Source organism: Mya arenaria, chromosome 3 (genome assembly GCF_026914265.1).
Source record: "Mya arenaria isolate MELC-2E11 chromosome 3, ASM2691426v1".
Taxonomy (NCBI): domain Eukaryota; kingdom Metazoa; phylum Mollusca; class Bivalvia; order Myida; family Myidae; genus Mya; species Mya arenaria.
This window is the reverse complement of record NC_069124.1, coordinates 4,172,022-4,192,013: the sequence shown is the minus strand read 5'-3', so window position 1 is coordinate 4,192,013 and position 19,992 is coordinate 4,172,022. Positions and strand designations below refer to the sequence as shown.

Below are 19,992 nucleotides of genomic sequence, written 5' to 3'. Positions count from 1 at the left end.
GAAAGATTCTATTGTAAGATATAAAAGCAAAACATATCATCATGGCTGGATATTGTTGTAATTAGTTATGTCCATTTTTATAGCTCATTTAATGAGCACATGTCACCAAAATGAATAGGAGTTTCTTGTCCATAACCCCGAATGTTACCCTGTGATTCACAGTGAGAAACCAGGGATAAGGAAGAATCAGCAGTTAAACAATATGATGTTTAGTTTATTTCAGAGATATTTGATGAATGACAATTTTAATGCACCACACAAGTGGTCCAGTGTAATATCTTAAAATGCTTTTAATATAGAAAGAAACAATGCAAAAATTGGGATAACACACTGTTTATGATAAAAACATGAAATGCATGGACAATAACTAGTACATCAAGATCATCCAAAGCACACATTTATTGTTGTTTTTAGTCAAACCAATCGCATAATTTGTCAATTTTTAAAGCAAGAAATATTCGCTTTGCTATACATGTGTGAAGTCACTAACGAGATGTGTACCACGTTTCATTTCAAAATCTTTAACAGTTATTGCAGATGTATTTCAGGCAGGCATACATTATTATTTTATAATACATGTTATATTGTAACTACGTACGTATCATATACCTACAACAATAAAATATTGATTACAAATCAAAAACACACCTACCAATTCTCTGCATCATTAAAGGGTCAATCAGTCAGTTTTGATAACGTATTCATATTGATATAGTTTAAAATTTGAGTCAATTCCGTGAATTTATATTATAGATTTTAATCTATAGTTTAGTTTAAACATATTTATTTTACAACGATTGTGAAACAAGTTATTACATTATATGAATCACTTTGGTTGGCACGATTTTACGCGAGAGTGTGGTCTTGTGTTGTGGGGGAAACCGGAGTACCCGGAGGAAACCCTTTTTAGGTTTTAACCTATGAAGTGATTTTCATAATAACTCCTCTAACAGATGTATTTTTGTTTAAATCATGAAAATATTTTTACTTATATATGTTAACAACGTATATGCTTACACTCTTAAAAAAACAAAACTAACAAAATTAGCAGTTATACAATTTGTATTAATTTCATGATAATATATTAACATCTTAACTTCCATTCCTTAGATGAACTGCCTTTGGGCAATTGCGAATATTTTCCGATGTACACAACATCTTCGGATATGTTCAGATCGAAAATCATTGCATATTGATATAGAAGAAGAAGAAGATTTTATTAACTATAGGCTTACAGCCCATCAGTTACATATAATATAAACATGTACAGTATATAAACATTTCCGATAGAACAACTTTCAAAATCAATCATAATGTATAAACAAAGTAAAGTTATATCACATTTGCTTTAAATACTGAAAAATAGTTAGTGGAGAAAAGTGTCTAATGTCTAAACTGGCGCATTTCAAAGCCCTTATAGACAAAACAACATAGTTTTCTAATAGTAGTTACATTTTCGCTCGAAATCAGTTCGATAAATTTAGGAATATTTGGATTGCGCCAATAATATCGCTTAATGTATAAGATTCTTAATTCATGATATAAAGGACATTCTAAGAGAAAATGGAATTCATCTTCAAGGGTATTACAAAGTTGGCATTTTCGTTCATTTCTTGGAATTATCTGGGGCTTGTGCCATCTGCCCATTTCTATTTCTAATCTGTGTGATGCTACTCTTAGTCGTGTTAAAGCTGTTCTGAATTAATTGTTTTGTATGGTGTCTAAATATGAGTGATAATTAAAATTTGCAAATAGTATGTATGTTGACGCTCTTGATGACTCTCGTAATTCTTCATTCCATTTTTGCATGAAACAGTCTCTAGCCCTCATCTTAAAGGTGTGTATAAAATATTTTGTATTTACAACCCCTTGGTTAAGCCAAACTTCAGCGAATCCCATAGATTCTAACAGATTTTTAACTTTAATTGCCCAATTTATTTCCGTTGCGTTGTTTTGTATATCAGTTAACATCGAGTTATATGTAAGTCGGATGAATTTTCTTTTATCCGTCATTGTTATTTTCAACCAAAAGCGGATGATTGATGTCAATCTATGGACATACAATGGGACTCTACCTAATTCTCCATATATAAAGTTGTTTTGCGTTGAAAGTTTAACGCCTAATAGTGTTTTTAAAAAATGGAGGTGGATTTTTTCAAGTCCATCTGCTTTCGAAAAACCCCATACTTCTGAACCATAATTAAGTATTGGAGTTATTAATTTATCGAATAATGATAAGACGTGGCTTACTTTCAAATTTGTAAATATTGATAAGTATTTTTTAAGTTTAAATATGGCTTTGAGCGCTTGACCTCCAAGGGCTTCAAACGTTTTATTAAATGAGCCCCCAGTGGAAAAAGTTATTCCAAGGTATGTAAACTGATTTACTATTTCTATTTCTTTATTATCATAAAAGAATTTTAAATTATTTCTTAATCTGCCCCCTTTCCGAAACACCATAATCTTTGTTTTTTCAATATTAACAACTAATTTCCATTTCTGACAATAATTTTGTAAAATATTCAAGCCATTTTGTAGGTCTTCCTCTGAATTGGAAAATATAACGATATCATCGGCATACAATAATAGCAGTAGTTTGAGTGTGTTAATATTAAGACCTTGGAACCCTTTTAGTAAGAATTCTTCTTCTAAGTCATTAATATACATAGAAAATATAAATGGAGACAAGCAGTCCCCCTGACGTGTCCCTATTGAACATTTAAATGTCTCACTTAGCTCATTTTGAAATTTTATGCTTGATTTTACATTGCAATATAACGACTGTATAGTATTCATCATGTTGCCACGTATGCCGTATTTAATTAGTTTGTAAAATATATTACCCCTTAATAATAAATCAAATGCTTTGGTAAAGTCAACAAAACATACATACAGTTTGTTGTTCTGTTTAAGAATACTTTCAATGATATTACTAAAGACATATATATTGTCAATCGTACCCATATTTTTTCTGAAACCGGCTTGTGACTCGGTGTAAACATAGTAATTTTCTGCCCATGTTTTCAATCTATTATTAATTATACGGGTAAATAATTTGCCTAATGTGCTTAGAAGAGTTATACCCCTATAGTTTTCAGGCAGATTTGGGTCCCCCTTTTTAAATAATGGTACAATATAGCCCTCTGTCCATTGCGAAGGGAAATAACCAAGTTTTAGGACACTATTAAATAAAGCATTAAAATATCCAGATAAATGAGGAAATCCATGTTTAAGAATTTCGTTTAAGATAAGATCAGGTCCACCAGAGCGACCGCTGGTTAGTTGGGAGCATGCTGTCTTTATTTCTTTAGTTGAGATATCGATGTCTAGTTCTGAGAACATGACTTGTAGTTCCCCATTTAAGAATCTGTTGTTAAAATATTCGGTTTCTTCATCTTCCTGATAGAAAACCGAATCTGGATTATTGATGGATTTAAAATATTGCTCAAACTGCGAGATTGATATATTGCCCGATGACTTATTATTGTTATTATTTTGCCTATTTTTGAGCATATTCCAATATAGTTTAGCATTTTTGTATCTTGCTTGAACCAGTTTTTCTGTAGCATTTTTATCATGTAGGTACCGTTTTGTCCTCAAAAGAGTTTTATATTCTGTTCGCGACTTTGTTAAAAGTGATCTATTTTCATCCGAGTCGTTATTTCTGTAGCTATTTAGTTGTGAAAAGAAATACTTTCGTTTTTCTGTACACTCTCTATCAAACCATTCGTTTTTATTTTTACTTTTGCTAGTTGAGGTAGTACCATGCAGTATATTTCTTTTGAATAGCGGATTACAGATACTCCCCATTTCCTCATAAAATATATCCAAGTTGGCTTCTAGATTTTCAGTAGTATTAACATTTTGTAGATTATTTGTTAACGAATCTAATTTTAAAACAAACGAGTCTTCAATGAGATTGCTTTTAAAAGTATCCAACATTTCATCATTCCATTTGTATATAAAATCTACCGTTCGACTTTCGTGATTACTTTCAGCAAAATTATTATCATTATTTATTTCTACCTTTTTTGACAAAGAAAACGATATTTCACAATGATCGCTTAAAATATTCGGGTCATTAACTTTAAATGACGAGAAATGGGGTATTAAATTCGGTTTACACAATACATAATCCACAACGCTACGACCCTGACCTTTAATACAGGTAAAATTTCCAATATTTTTATCGTTTCCTACCCTGCCATTCATTATGCGTAGACCCGTTAGCTTACAAAAATTAATAAGTAACCTTCCGTTTTCGTTTACCGTTAAATCTTTAGTGTTTCTCGGTAAGAAATCGTCTGCAAAATAGTCGTCAGGCATAAGGTCTAAATTCTGTAAAAACTCATTTTCAACAAAATCATGTAGTTTCCCTACCCTACTGTTCAGATCCCCTACTATCATATAATTTATATTTTGAACATCATTTTCAAAAATAATCATATCATTCACAATATTATCGAACAAATCATTATAAGCAATACCTTCACGACTACTGTTTGTAGGAATATTATAACAAAGACAAACATACAAGTCCTCACTTAAACACACTAACTGACCATCAATCTTAAACCATATCATACAGTCATCTACAGTTTTTACCAATGTTACATATTTATCAATTTTCTGTGAAATATAAGCGATAAGGCCGCCACTGTCTCGAACTGCATTTGGTCGTTTCGATCTGTTTAACAAATAATAATTAAAACCATCTATCTCATAATCGAAATATTCATTTGACCAAGTCTCTGTTAATAAGATTATATCATGTTTATCAAAAATTGTTTTCAAATCACTCGATTGCAATTTATTGTATCGTTTCCCAACAAGTCCCTGTATGTTCAAAAGACAAAAGTCTATATCACTTTTCTCCGCGTGTTCCTATTCCTGTGACCTTTGACCCGTATCTGGTTGAGTGGAATCAGCCGGTTTCTCTCTCGACTGGTTTTCCCGATGTCTATTTTTAGAACTAGGCCTCGATCTAGTCTCCATTCCCTGTGTTGCTCCCTCGTGTGTATATTCCTGTGAATTTGGATTTAAAGTGTTTGTTTGCGAATAACGTGATTGTGATCGGCTCCTTGCACGATTTCTATTATGGATAACATCTAGGATAACATCGACTTGCTCTGAAGGTAAGTTTGTTTGAGTGTTTGTCTGTATTGTTGATGCACCCTCATTCACACTTGTGTCACGTGACAACGAATCATGAACATGTACAATGTTTACATTCTGTGAACTGTTTACCTCTGAGTGGGCGTGTCGCTCAGGTGTTTCGAATACGCTGTTTCTATGGGGGCTGTCAATGACAGTTGAGCTGGAATACATACGCTCTTGTTCTCTTTGGTTATTTTCAGTTTGTGTCGGTTGCTTGATTTGTTGTTGAGATTGATCGGTAAATTGTTCCGGAATTCTGCTACCTCGTAGGATTGTGAACCAGTCAGGAAATCTGTCTGCAACAAATCGCCCCTCAATGTAAAGTCTAGCGGGGTACCTTATCTGGACTTTTTTCTGTTCTGTCTGGCGTCTTTTGCTGATTGAGAATTATACAGATCTTTCCTTGCTTTCATGATTTCTTGTGGGTATTGTCTATCAATGCCATAGCTTTTCCCCCTTAACCTGTAAGCTTTTTGAAGAATCTCTTCGGTGTCCTGATAGTAATGGAGGCGGGCGATGATTGGTCTTTTGGGGTCACCCCTACGGTGTATTGGTGTAAATCGTAGCTGTCCCAACCGATGGGCCCTGTCAATTAAGACGTCTTGTGCGTTAATGCCAAGCTCGCGTTCAATAAAATCAAGGATAATTCTCGTGTCTGAATGACCATTATTGTTTTTCTCACTGATACCATAAAAAATTAGATTGTTTCTCATATCTCTTGCCTCACTGTCGATTGATTTGTATGCTAATAATTTGAGTAAACGTTCATGTTCATTCATTTGGTGTTCTATATGATCGATTTTCTTGTTTACATTTTGAATATTTACTGATAAATGTTCTATGTCCGATAGGCATTTGGTCTGGTTAGCATCTACCTTTGTTAAAGTCTGACTGTTTCGGCTCATACAATCGAATATGTGGTTTAACTTCTCATCTTGTGTTAACGCACTAAATGTGTCACTAGTAACACTGCTCAGACTGTCTGTCATACGTTTCCTCTTTGCATCTCTTTGTTTACCATTGACCAGTGTCCAGTTTTCGCCGTCGCCATCTTGAATTTCTTCACCTGTCGTACCTGTGAATCTGTTTTGAGTCTTTACATTATACTCCATATGCTCTATTTGCTCACAGAACCGGTTCACATCCGAAACTGATGTATCTAATGTCCCCTCAGCACTCATTTCACCTTTTCTTACCCTACTTGTATTTAAATAATCGAAAAAATCTCTGATTAAAATTTTCACCTGCTGTTGCTACCGGAAATACGTCATTAAGTCTATATATACATGTATATTGAAAATTGATTATCTTTTGCTGTTTGTATTGTGTCATCAGGCGAAAAAAACATGTAAGAAAGTGTTTATTTATATGTTAAACTTATTGTTGTCATTAGCGTTTCAATTTTACGTTTAAAAGTGATTATTTTCCTGCGTTATTATAACGTTAAATGATAAAATGTTTGCAGTTATGGTTGGGTTGATCTATTTACAAAATGGGTAAGAAAGAATTACCACTAGGTTTTCTTAAATACAATGAAGTATTTTTCTAACAATTCTTGAAAGAAATAATGAACAATTGGGGTAAATATAAGGAAAGAATTGCATGATTGGTGTCATTACTGGGAACATGAAAGCGGTTTGGTTGGTTTAAGTATGCATGGAGTCCTTTGGACTCCAAGCACTTTAACAGCCCAACTGTGTTCATAAAATGTCCTTAAATAGTTCATATATAATTAACTATCATAAGACCCCCCATCATTGTAAATAATCACTTTAAATACAGACATTTAAGACATACTTGTATTACAGTTAATTTCAACTTAAAATGATTCTAAACAGTCAATTTATCACATAAAATTATTTCAACACAATAAGTCAATAAAAATAAAGGAACAATTCTTCTCCATTTTAAATTTTGTCCTGAACGAAGTCAGCGATCAACCTGGGTGCGTTTGAATCAAATCCCGAGATGTCCAGCATGTTTTTGTCGTCTTTATCGGCAATAGTGAACTCGTTAGCTGTCATTCCACACACAATCAGCTTGGCGTCCGGCTTGCCAGCATACTTGCGATATTCGTTCAGGGCAATGCAAGGATGAATGTTCCCGGCCCTAAAAACATGCAAATATTTTAAAGTTCGTTTTCATCTTTTTTTAAGTTTGACATTTAACATAATGGACTTTCAATTGACCAACCATAAAATTAACTGACAAACACATTAAATGGAATCATTGAGGCCTTGTCTACAACACAGCTTCAAACCATTTTCATAGTTGTTCAAGGGTCAAAACTAAGAAAAGTTTCAACAGGAGTAATGAAACTTAATATGCATATGCCAATTACTAGCATTGTGAACCATGTTGCATGTGAATATATTTCATGGTTTTCAGGTAACAGCCAACCTTACAGATTTTCCTCACAACCCCACTACGTTAAAGACTTTAATAAAAGTAGCTTTTGATTTGATTTTAAGCCATTTATAAATTTATGAAACCAGTGCTCTAAACATAAAGGCTTTGAAATATGAACAATTTATCAAATATATCTTTCAAACAAACCCTCACCAAGTTTCACAATCTGTGTAGACACTGAATACGTCAATGTCTTTCCTCTTCATCTCGATGGCGTCCTTCAAGGGCATTGCGCAGTCTGTCTGTCCAAACCTCATCTGATTCATTCGGTTCAGGATGTCCTCCATTTTCATGTCTGCTGTTATACCCAGCTCCTCCATACGGTTGCTAAACCATGCATTGAATAACTTAATTGTTAGAAGAGGAATCAATAGCTTATTATTTAAACAACCTTAACTTCTTACACAATTATTGCATTGTAAAAAAAAAAACACACTGCTATATTAAAGCCAAAATTTGAGCAAGTCTGAAAAGCATTTTATTGATGCAGGGTTTGTGGGCTTGTGTGAATTTCAACCATCAGCAAACTATCTAGGACAAAGTTGACTTCTGGTCAAGGATCAGGGACAAAGTTGACCACTGGTAAACTATCGAGGACAAAGTTGACCACTGGTAAACTATCGAGGACAAAGTTGACCACTGGTAAACTATCGAAGACAAAGTTGACCACAGGTAAACTATCGAGGACAAAGTTGACCACTGGTAAACTATCGAGGACAAAGTTGACCACTGGTACACTATCGAGGACAAAGTTGACCACAGGTAAACTATCGAGGACAAAGTTGACCACAGGTAAACTATAGAGGACAAAGTTGACCACTGGTAAACTATCGTGTACAAAGCTGATCACTGGTAAACTATTAAGGACAAAGTTTAGGTCAAGGTTGATCACTGGTTAACAATCAATGACAAAGTTGACCATTGGTAAAAAATCAACAACAAAGTTAGCAACTGGTAAACAATCAACGACAATGTTCACCACTGGTAGACTAACGAGGACAAAGTTGACCACTGGTAAACTATCGAGGAAAAAGTCAACCACTGGTAAACTATCTAGGACAAAGTTGACCACTGGTAAACAATCCACAACAAAGTTGACCACTGGTAAACAATCCACAACAAAGTTGACCACTGGTTAACAATCAATGACAAAGTTGAGCACTGGTAAACTATTGAGGACAAAGTTGACCACAGGTAGACTATCGAGGACAAAGTTGACCACTGGTAGACTATTGAGGACAAAGTTGATCACTGGTAGACTATCTAAGACAAAGTTGACCACTGGTAGACTATCTAGGACAAAGTTGACCACTGGTAGTCGATCTAGGACAATGTTGACCACAGGTAGACTATCTAAGACAAAGTTTACCACTGTTAGACTATCTAGGACAAAGTTGACCACTGGTAGACTATCGAGGACAAAGTTGACCACTGGTAGACTATTGAGGACAAAGTTGATCACTGGTAGACTATCTAAGACAAAGTTGACCACTGGTAGACTATCCAAGACAAAGTTGACCACTGGTAGTCGATCTAGGACAATGTTGACCACAGGTAGACTATCTAAGACAAAGTTTACCTCTGTTAGACTGTCTAGGACAAAGTTGACCACTGGTAGACTATCTAGGACAAAGTTGACCACAGGTAGACTATCTAGGACAAAGTTGACCACTGGTAGACTATCTAGGACAAAGTTGACCACAGGTAGACTATCTAAGACAAAGTTTACCACTGGTAAACTATTGAGGACAAAGTTGACCACTGGTAGACTATCTAGGACAAAGTTGACCACTGGTAGACTATCTAGGACAAAGTTGACCACAGGTAGACTATCTAAGACAAAGTTGACCACTGGTAGACTATCTAGGACAAAGTTGACCACAGGTAAACTATCTAGGACAAAGTTGACCACTGGTTAACTATCTAGGACAAAGTTGACCACAGGTAGACTATCTAGGACAAATTTGACCACAAGTAAACTATTGAGGACAAAGTTGACCACCGGTAAACTATCGAGGACAAAGAATAACTAGAAGCGCCGCAATGCGACGAAACCAGGTTTTGTTATGGGCAATCAGAAATTATAGCCAATTAATTTGTTGTATGAGCAAGTTCAATCTGCAGCTTCATTTAAGCTATATTCACACTAAGATTCATCACTATCCATCAATTCTAACTAAGTTGTTGGGCAGAAAAACATTTTTCTATTTTTAGGAACAGTGACCTTGACCCCGTCTCCCAAGCTAGCTCTTCACATAAGCTACCTTCGCTCTCAGTTTCATCAATATCTATCAATGCAAACTAAAGTTATTGGGCATAAACCATTTTTGTATTTTTAGTAACAGTGACCTTGACCCCACCCCCCTCAAAAGAAATTTCAAGCTTGCTCTTCACATAAGCTACTAGTACCTACACACAAAATTTCGTCAATATCTAACAATCCTTACTAAAGTTATTGGGCAGAAACCATTTTTCTATTTTTAGGAACAGTGACCTTGACCTTAGCTCCATCCCCCTCAAAAGCAATCCAAAGCTAGCTCTGTACATAAGCTACCTACACACCAAGTTTTATCAATATCTATCAATGCTAACTAAAGTTATTGGGCGGACACCATTTTTAAATTTTTATTAACAGTGACCTTGACCTTAGCCCCACCCCCCTCAAAAGCAATCCCAAGCTAGCTCTTTACATAAGCTACCCACACACCAAGTTTAATCAATATCTATCAATGTTATCAAAAGTTATTTGGCAAAAACATTTTTCTATTTCAAGTAACAGAGACATTGACCGTAGACCCTCCCCACTCAAAAGCAATCCCAAGCTAGCTCTTCACATGCTACCTACACACCAAGTTTCATCAATATCTATCAATGCTAACTTATGTTATTGGGCAGAAACCATTTTTCTATTTTTAGTAACAGGCGACCTTGACCTTAGCCCCACCCCCCTCAAATGCAATCCCAAGCTAGCTCTTTACATAAGCTACCTACACACCAAGTTTCATCAATATCGGTCAATGCTAACTAAAGTTATTGGGCACAAACCATTTTTCTATTTTAAGTAACAGTGACCTTGACCATTTTTCTATTTTAAGTAATAGTGACCTTGAACTTAGCCCCTCCCCACTCAAAAACAATACCAAGCTATCTCTTCACATAAGCAACTTACACACCAAGTTTCGTCAATATCTATCAATACTTACTAAAGTTATTGGGCAGTAACCATTTTTAGTAACAGTGACCTTGACCTTAGCTCCACCCCCCTCAAAAGCGAGCCCAAGGTAGCTCTTCACATAAGCTACCTACACACCAAGTTTCATCAATGTATATCAATGCTAACTAAATATATTGAACAGAAACCAATGTTTGACGCCCGCCCGCCAAATGACAACTTCATTCTAATAACCCGGTTTTCGTTGAAAACCTGGTTAAAAACACTTCATTGACCTATAATTTTGCGTGTGGTATACTAGTGGCATCCACATTGCGTATGGTATACTAGTGGCATCCAAGATTGCGTGTGGTTTACTAGTGGCATCCAAGATTGCGTGTGGTATACTAGTGACATCCAAGATTGCGTGTGGTATACTAGTGGCATCCAAGATTGCTTGTGGTATACTAATGGCATCCAAGATTGCTTGTGGTATACTAGTGGCATCAAAGATTATATGTGGTATACTAATGGCATCCAAGATTGCTTGTGGTATACTAGTGGCATCCAAGATTATATGTGGTATACTAGTGGCATCAAAGATTGTTTGTGGTATACTAGTGGCATCCAAGATTGCTTGTGGTATACAAGTGGCATCCAAGATTGCGTGTGGTATACTAGTATTATCCAAGATTGCGTGTGGTATACTAGTGGCATCCAAGATTGCTTGTGGTTTACTAGTGGCATCCAAGATTGTGTGTGGTAATTCTAGTGTCATCCAAGATTGCGTGTTGTATACTAGTGACATCCAAAATCGCGTGTGGTATACTAGTGGCATCCAAGTTTGCGTGTGGTATACTAGTGGCATCCAAGATTGCGTGTGGTAATTCTAGTGTCATCCAAGTTTGCGTGTGGTATACTAGTGGCATCCAAAATTGCATGTGGTTTACTAGTGGCATCCCAGATTGCGTGTGGTATTATAGTGTCATCCAAGTTTGTGTGTGGTATACTAGTGGCATCCAAGATTGTGTGTGGTAATTCTAGTGTCATCCAAGATTGCGTGTTGTATTCTAGTGACATCCAAAATCGCGTGTGGTATACTAGTGGCATCCAAGATTGGGTGTGGTTTACTAGTGGCATCCAAGATTGGGCGTGGTATACTAATGGCATCCAAGATTGCGTGTGGTATACTAGTGGCATCCAGGATTGCGTGTGGTATTATAGTGTCATCCAAGTTTGCGTGTGGTATACTAGTGGCATCCAAGATTGTGTGTGGTAATTCTAGTGTCATCCAAGATTGCGTGTTGTATACTAGTGACATCCAAAATCGCGTGTGGTATACTAGTGGCATCCAAGATTGGGTGTGGTTTACTAGTGGCATCCAAGATTGCGTGTGGCATACTAGTGACATCCAAGATTGTGTGTGGTAATTCTAGTGTCATCCAAGTTTGCGTGTGGTATACTAGTGGCATCCAAGATTGTGTGTGGTAATTCTAGTGTCATCCAAGTTTGCGTGTGGTATACTAGTGGCATCCAAGATTGCATATGGTATACTAATGGCATCCAAAATTGCGCGTGGTATACTAGTGGCATCCAAGATTACGTGTGATATACTAGTGGCATCCAAGATTGCATATGGTATACTAGTTACATCCAAGATTGCATGTGGTATACTAGTGGCATCCAAGATTGCATGTGTATATTAATGCCATACAACATTATATATGGAATACTAGTGGCATGCAACATTGCATATGGTATACTTGTGGCATGCAACATTGCATATGGTATACTTGTGGTATGTAGCATTGCTTGTGGTACACTTGGGGAATGTAACATTGCATATGGCATACTTGGGGCATACAACATTGCATGTGGTTTGCTAGTGACTTGCGATATTGCATGTGGTATACTAGTGGCATGCTACATTGCAAATGGTAAACTTGTGATAAAGCATTGCTTGTGGTATACTAGTGGCATGCTACATTGCTTGTGGTATATAAGTGGCATTTTACAATGCAAATGGTATGCTTGTGGTATGCAACATTGCTTGTGGTATATTAGTGGCATGCTACATTGCAAATGGTAAACTTGTGGTATGCAGCATTGTTAGTGGTACACTTGGGGCATACATCATTGCATGTGGTTTACTAGTGACTTGCGATATTGCATGTGTTAAACAAGTGTCATGACAAATAATAACACCAAAAAAGAATATTATGTTAAATAGTATGTATGATAGACACCGGTCGACAATCTAAATGCTTTTGTGATGATGATGTTATTATAACGATATGGCGACGAAAATGTTGTACAAAAGTAATATCGTTCTGTTTATGCATGTTATGATTACAGTGATGGTAGATTAGTACAACGTTTTGTTTTGTATCACATATTGTATATAACGAATGCATCGTTTGGCATTACAGCCCATTAGCCCAGGATAACACGTCACTTCCGTCTTGTCCTCGGCACACCGCCCTCTGCTACCAGGTGCTACATGGCGCTGCAAATCCAGAGCGACTTCCGGTGCACTCACTTGAGTAGGTCCCATTTGGTGTCGTGTAAGACTGGTTCATCTTTTTCCTCCTGTGATTTGAATTTGAATTTGATTTGAAAATAAAGTTAACAACATGAATCGTTTACTTCTTAAAACACTATCAACTATCCGTGTTAGTGCGTATCTTGGTAAAGCTCGTTGTCATATTCATTGAGATTAACTCAAGAGCACCACATTTGCATAAGGTATCAACATAGTAATCGCTTCCAATAATATCTAGAAAAGATTAATAATATCTGTCATGTGTTACCGTTCCGGATAAAGAAATCCGACCCGAGGGCACCTGCGTTGCAAGGTAACGAGGCTTGCCGAGTTACCGGCAACGCAGCGTGCCCGAGGGTCGGATTTTTCTACCCGGAACGGACACACATGATAGATATTTTTTCTAGCACAAATTAAATTACATTTTTTATGAAGAAAATACATAAAAAAGCGCATTTTTGTACATATCACCAAAAAGCGCGTGCAATGATGTTTACTGACGTCATGACGCGCAGTAATTTGTATTCACTGCATACGTCAATAAGTTCCTTGTATATCACGTCCTTTTAAGGGTAATTTTGTTTTGTTTTTGAAAGTACATTTTTGTAAAGTTAATGCTAATGGAACTTATCTATTTAAATCTCATAAATATGATTACATAAAGTGTATTATAAAAGGAATTGAAAATATTACGTCACAGCGCGTGACTCATCAGGCATGGGGGATGCCAGATGGAGTTTTCCAGCACGGCTGACGTCAACGGAAATGCCTATCCGGTGTGCTAGAAAATAGAGTATTGTAAAAGTGACTAATTTATGTCCTTTTTGCGAAAGAAAAAAAACTATTACGAAATAAAATGTGGCAAATAAACTAAGACACTGCCAGTTGAAACCCTTCAGCAAATGTTAATATTGGCTAAAATATTGTCTTTTAAGCTAGGTTGTAGCGTGATTGGTTGATTGACACGTGATGTTACGAATTTATTCGTCAAAAAGAAAAATGATAAAATACCAGTACGCTATTGTATAGTTCTTGTGACCAGTCTGAGACAGATGTTAAAAAGGCTTTGTAACATCATTACTGCCGACTCATTTTACAAAACATCAGAGTACCGTGATAAGATAACTCCAGTCCGTATCCCTAACTTGGATTTTCCAACTGCTTTAAAAAAATCAAGTACACATAGATGTTCATTAAGGTCATCAACAAACATCACTATGCCACTATTTAGATTATCAGTATAAATATCACTAGAAATTGAACGACACCATTTAGTAAATTGCAGAATTCATTTACCAAATGAAAGACTGAAAGAACTAAATTACTGCCCATATACCCATACGTTGAATTATTCAGTACAAGCAAGAACATTTGATAGCAAGGAGATCAAACATGATATAAATAACAAGCAAGCGAAGCGAACAAAAATAAATACGATGTGCATACAAAACAGAGTGGTGCAGCCTTCTTGGTTGTTTATTTTTAGGATATAATTGATGAGGGAAAAGTCAATTGATGTGACCTAATATAATTACAGTATGCGTTTGTAACGGAATGATTGTCATACCATACCCATCATAATGCAGGTTTAGTTTCTATTGGATTGTTGTTGGTTCATGTTAGTCAGGGCATTCCACAAACGTTGTAGCTACGATAGCTGAACCAGGGGACGCGCATTTTATACAGCAATGAAACAACAAGTACAAAATTGCTGTATGAGACAGCAAAAAAGGCTCGCTCTAAAACGATCCCCAGCAATGTACAGATAGTGTTTTGTGAAATGGGCGGTTTCAGTACTGACACATGGAAATTTTAATCAGCCTAGGTTTGTTTTATAACATATATACAATGCAAACATGAACGAGTTTACAAATCGTATTCAAATAATGCAGGACATCTTTCAAGCTTTATTTTACTTTAAGACAGATTTGAGAAATATACATTGAAACGGCCACGACCGAAGTGTCCCGATTGTTGTAAAACTGTGAACTGCAGCCTTGCGTTATGTTTTGACAGAATGAAATGAAGAAAACCCCATCAAACTCATAATAATTCGTTGGATATTTATTTTTTGTGTACGAAACTAATATAAAATAACATTATCTAGTAATATTTCTTGTTTTTATGATATTTTATGGACGCAAAATGCTTTAACCCGGAATCCCGATCGGAACATCTACCCAATTCTGGTACAAAACAATTTATACATGATGTATTAGCCATATCAAAAATCGTAAAAACAATCCGTCAACGTACAATTATTTGGACTAAGCTCAGTGGGTACGACGCTTGACTGCAATTTTGGCGACGCGGATTCGAACCCGGTCTCCGACACAATTTTTTTTTACAGTTTGGTACCTTTTTTACAATTATGATATCAAAGCGTAACACCTTCTTTTAAATAATTGTCCTGCGATTTGTTACAAAAAACACCTTTTTGGTGCCAATCTGGTGTACAGTCCCTTCAAATGAATAGTTTGAAATGGGATAAATGGATGTTAACATATATACATACTTATATACAACAAAGCACAACCCAGTGAAGCTGTTTTTAGAAGAGGCCGATACAAAAGGCAGGTTTGGTTTTGAGAAATAAAGATAAAAGTACATTAGTTTTTAAGATGAAGAATTTTAACAACAACATACAAATAGATGATTTCAAAATTTTAAAAAGAAATGCAAACAAATGTTGGTATTTTTTTAATGGGAATAACATTAACATACAAATGAATGCTTTCAAAAGGTAAAGAAGCAGAACAATTTGTAGGAAAAGTTTTATGAAATGAATATTTGTTGCAAATGTGCAAGGTATTTAAAGCCACTTTCTACTCGCAAATGGCGTGCATGTTGCGAATGATTTGAATGTTGTTACTGTCGATAATGTTGCGAATATGGCTTAGGTGCTGTCGTTTTGGGTATTCTCTCCTGCAGGCGCATATTCTTTCCCAGGACCGGTTATTAAACTTACCACATATAATAAATGCCACTGAGCTACCATAACAGATTTAAGTTTCTTGTTTTTTATAAATACTGAGACGCTAAAACTTATAAGAAATATTTAAGTATGCCGCGTTTGTCTGTATACCTGCCCGCCTTGAGACAGACGTCGTAGCTTTGAGGGAGGCCAAAAGACGATGAGCGACGAGCTGTAAAAGGGTTGTCAAGGTCGCATAAGCGGGCAACAGAAGCGCAGCTCTTTGCTCAGTGACATGCTGTATGGCACCAATCAACGCCCCGATAGATCAGTGGTAGAGCGTTTTTCGTTGCGGAATGTCGCTGGTTCAAACCCCGGCCGCGACAACCCAAAAGACCGACATGTGGTACTTTTTGCATAGCGCTCGGTATTCGAAGGGCAGTACTGGGGAAATGGTGAACCCAGTACTGGTTAAGCCCATCAAAGCTGTTTGCCGAGAATCGGTGCTTAACACCGAGTACGTTTAAGAACCAATGTGTATTTTCGCAAAGAGCTAGGATATTGCACCCGGATCTCCTGTTTCTCACACTGTTAGTCAAGTCTTCTTTTAGGGTGAATTGCCTTGGAATTCCAGTTACTTCTATATCATGTCATTTGTGGCATTTAAACACAATCTTAGTCGTAGTGCAAACATGTTCGGCGGGGTCAATCTATATATATATATACGGCAGCGAATATGCGGGCAGAACTTGCCCAAATCTGTGTTATCAACGACTTTAGCCAATTGTATAGGTGTAAGTCTAAATAAGTTAGTGACAGTGGCGGCTCTACCGGGGTCACAGAGCAGAGGGCCCTTACCCCCCCCCCCCCCAGATGGCCAGCAAGTAATGTTTTTTGGGCACATCTTTACTGATTTTACTGTACAAATAAGTTGTTTTGTCACATTTTAAAGTTTATATTATTTCAGCAAATATACAATTGAACCTGATTCTCGTGTTCCGTTATTTATGGTATGCCAATTTCAAAGTATAATATAGTATACGACACGAAAACGTCTCATGAAAATGACATCGGGGCCCAAACATTCGATAATGATAAATCGGCGCCAAATTTTACACAGAGAGCTGATCAAAAGTAAACAAATATGGCTGCAGTTATACGGTTAAGTTACTGTTTTCAGAATATATCCTATACCTAAATTATAAATTGCCTTTAACTGTTAACATGTGCACATTATATGTTCGTCATTGCTTTAAATAATGTCATTGTATGTCAACAAGATATATGTGTGCATGACGGTGCATTTAACAAGTTTAAATTCAAAACGTTGCCGCCTTGAAACTTTCCAATTCGGCTTTTATTAACGTCGGAATCATGCTAGAGCCTTTGTAAACTAATATAGAATAATTTATTTGAAACCCTTTTTGGATTTTTTTGTCAAGTTGTTTTTACTTCAGTTAACATAAATGACAAAGACATCAGAAGTACAATATCGTTAAGTGCAATCAATATAGTTACTGTAGGTTTATACAGTATTTATTCTACGTCATAAATGTGTGTCTCAGGTGACCGAGTGGTTAACGACTTTGCTTTCAAATCCGTCGACCCCTTTTGGAAAAAATGGCATGATATTTTTTTGAAAGGTTTATCTTATATCAGTTAATGCTATCTTTTTAGATCAATTGATCTGCCAAACATCATTGACAGCGACGACAAATGTGAATTCCATGTCATTATACATGTATGATTAAAATAATGCATTCGAAATAGTTTTATATGTTTATAATTAGTTGTGACCCCCATTTAGAAAGTCCTGGACCCGCCACTGAGTGATACAAACGAATGGCAAAATTGAAACTCGTATATTCGGTATTTTTATTGATCTAAATTTCCAATATTCGATTACCAAAATGAATCTTTTTAAAGTTGTAGTAACTATAATTAATCCATGCCATGATTTCCTTGTAATTGTATGTTGAATATGTTCAGTGTACAAAAATGCATTATATATACAATGTATATACATGCCCTATCAAACAAATACGGAATGCCGTTAGGGCCATCGCCTATGAATGTGTTGATCTGAAACGCGATACTCGATAGTACGCGCATATATATTAAGAAGAATTTACCCTCCATGTGCCAAAATATCGGATGCAGTGGTGCGTTTCAGAGCATTATTACGATCGGCATTATCGTAAATGCACGATCATAATAACGACCAACTTAATGACAATAACAAAGGCTTTTAATAAACGTCTCGTAAACTCTCCAGTCGTTTAGAAAAAAAAAACGATAGCGCCGCGTTCAAGCGAATGGCACATCCTGAAGTTAAATGACGCCACGTCATACAAACCTAATAAGAGCACCTGTTTTTATGAATGATAATTCCACTACGACTACTACTGCTTCTGCTACTGCCACCGTCACTGCCACTACCACTACTACTACCACCACTATTACAACTACTACGACTAACACTCCTACACTTCACCACTACTACTACTACTACTACTACTACTACTACTACTACTACTACTACTACTACTACTACTACTACTACTACTACTACCTCTACTACTACTACTACTACTACCTCTACTACTACTACTACTACTACTACTACTACTACTACTACTACTACTACTACTACTACTACTACTACTACTACTACTACTACTATGCGCATGCGCACCGGCAGGCGATATTACGATGATGAGAACACGACAATACGATGATGAAAACGCGATAGTACGATACTAAAAACACGACAGTACGTTGATGAATAGTACGATGATAAAAAACACGACAGTACGATGATAAAAACGCGAAATTACGATGATGAAAACGCGATAGTACGATGATGAAAACACGACAGTACGATGATGAAAACGCGATAGTCCGATGATGAAAACGCGAAATAACGATATTACGATGGTGAAAACGCGAAAGTACGATGGTGAAAACACGATAGTTTATCGCATTATCATCATCGTACTGTCATATTTTCGCGTTTTTGTTATCGTACTATTGCGTTTTCATCATCGAACTGTCACGTTTTCACCATCGTAGTTTTGTGATTTCGCGTTTTCATCATCGTACTTTCGAGTTGTCGCGTTTCAGATCAAAACATTCACAGGCGATGGCCCTAACGGCATTCCGTAAACAATATGTTGTCAAGACTTCATGGCAAAAAGTGCAGCACTGTTTTTAGCTCGACTATTCGAAGAATATGGAGAGCTATATTACTCACCCAAGCGTCGGCGTCGGCGTCACACCTTGGTTAAGGTTTTGCATGCAAGCACACATAGGTAAATATCTCAGCAACTACTTGAGGTATTGCATTGAGACTTGATACAATGGTACTCAACCATCCTATCTACTTAATTAACCAAGTTAAATAACTCTAGTTTGCATCTAATGCAAATAATTCCCCTTTATTATTTGACTAAGCAATTCTGGTTAAGGTTTTGCGTGCAAGCACACATAGGTTAATATCTCAGCAACTACTTGAGGTAGTGCATTGCCACTTTATACAATGGTACTCAACCATCCAACCTACTTAATTAACCAAGCAAGATAACTCTAGTTTGCATTTAACGCAAATTATAGGCCTTTATTATTCGACTTAGAAATTCTGGTTAAGCACGCATAGACTAATATCTCAGCAACTACCTGAGGTATTGCATTGAGACTTTATACAATGGTGATCAAGCATCCAACCTACTTAATTAACCAAGTTAGATTACTCTAGTTTGCATTAAATTCAAATGATGGCCCCTTTTTGACATAGAAATTCTGGATAAGGTTTTGCATGTA

General features: G+C 36.3%; 1 protein-coding gene across 1 annotated transcript; it reads right to left on the bottom strand.

The window, feature by feature from the left end:
- Nucleotides 1-7,038: 7,038 nt before the first annotated feature.
- Nucleotides 7,039-7,894, bottom strand: LOC128228590 (RNA-binding protein RO60-like). Its single transcript, XM_052939990.1, has 2 exons — nucleotides 7,720-7,894; nucleotides 7,039-7,266 (listed from the first exon to the last, which is right to left on the bottom strand). The coding sequence occupies exons 1-2, from the start codon at nucleotides 7,884-7,886 to the stop codon at nucleotides 7,065-7,067; spliced, it is 369 nt and encodes a 122-aa protein (XP_052795950.1). The 5' UTR covers nucleotides 7,887-7,894; the 3' UTR covers nucleotides 7,039-7,064.
- Between the last annotated feature and the right edge of the window lie 12,098 nt (nucleotides 7,895-19,992).